Source organism: Bison bison, unplaced genomic scaffold (assembly GCF_000754665.1).
Source record: "Bison bison bison isolate TAMUID 2011002044 unplaced genomic scaffold, Bison_UMD1.0 scf7180017864280, whole genome shotgun sequence".
In the NCBI taxonomy this organism is placed as follows: domain Eukaryota; kingdom Metazoa; phylum Chordata; class Mammalia; order Artiodactyla; family Bovidae; genus Bison; species Bison bison.
Window position 1 is genome coordinate 4376279 of NW_011494852.1, and position 904 is coordinate 4377182.

At 59.0% G+C, this 904-nt stretch overlaps 1 protein-coding gene across 1 annotated transcript in view; it reads left to right on the forward strand.

Moving 5' to 3' along the window:
- Nucleotides 1-771: 771 nt before the first annotated feature.
- ETV2 (ets variant 2) overlaps nt 772-904 on the forward strand; it is a gene marked incomplete at its 5' end in the record, with an annotated part of 1825 nt that continues 1692 nt past the window's right edge. The window contains one exon of the mRNA XM_010849018.1: nt 772-898. Within this exon, the coding sequence (XP_010847320.1) occupies nt 772-898 (127 nt within the window). The remainder of the gene's footprint in view (nt 899-904) is intronic.

The following is a 904-nucleotide window of genomic DNA, read 5'->3' on the forward strand; positions in this document are numbered from 1 at the left end:
AGGGGCAGAAGGACCTGCCAGAGGTGAGCCATGAACTGGGGGCTGGAAGACCGGGTGTCTGGGGGCCTGGTTTCCTGGGTCTGGCTGGGTGTCTGGGGGCCCTCACTCCTGGGTCTGAGAGGAAAGGACACTGGAGGCCAAGATTTCAGGGCCCTGGGGAAGAAGGGAGCAGAGGCCTGGACTCCTCCTTGTGAGGGAAGCAAGGGATAGGGCTCAGACTCCAGGGTCCCTAAGTGTCACCGGCTCACCCTGTGCACCCCCCTTTTTTTCCGACCCAGTACATTCACAACGGACATCCATGGACTTGTGGAACTGGGATGAAGTATCACCACAGGAAGTGCCTCTGGGGCACAGGATGTCAGGGCTGGGTAGGTCCCAGGGGTGTGACAATGTGTGTGTGGTGGGTACGCAGGTGGGGGCCTTCGCTGAACCTGATGGGGCTCTGTCTAACTTCACTGCCTGCAGAAGGAGCTGAACTCAACTTCTATATCCCTGAACTGGCACTCCAAGGGGACACGCTGACAGAGGACACATGCTGGAAAGGTGGCTGTGGGCTGGGACCTCTGGGCGCTGGGGAAGAAGGTGAGGCTGGGCACCTAGGTCTGAGGAAGGGGGCATGCTTATCCTGCAGTTGAACCCTGAGAGGAATATGGGCTTGAACTGCAGAGGTTGAAGGAGGAGGAGGAGGGGGCCAGTGTCCTGAGTCCTAGGTCTAAGTGAGTAGGAGCTGGGCTTGAGAACTCTCAGTCCCTGACAAAGTCCACTGGGTGAGTGGCTGAGGGGAGTCTCCAGGCACTGTGCACGCCCTTCCCTAAATCAGCTACAACCTTATTCCTTGCAGGGCTCCCACAGCCAGACTGGAGCTCTACTCCGTACCCAGAAGCTGCATGGGGGGCGGGTGAGT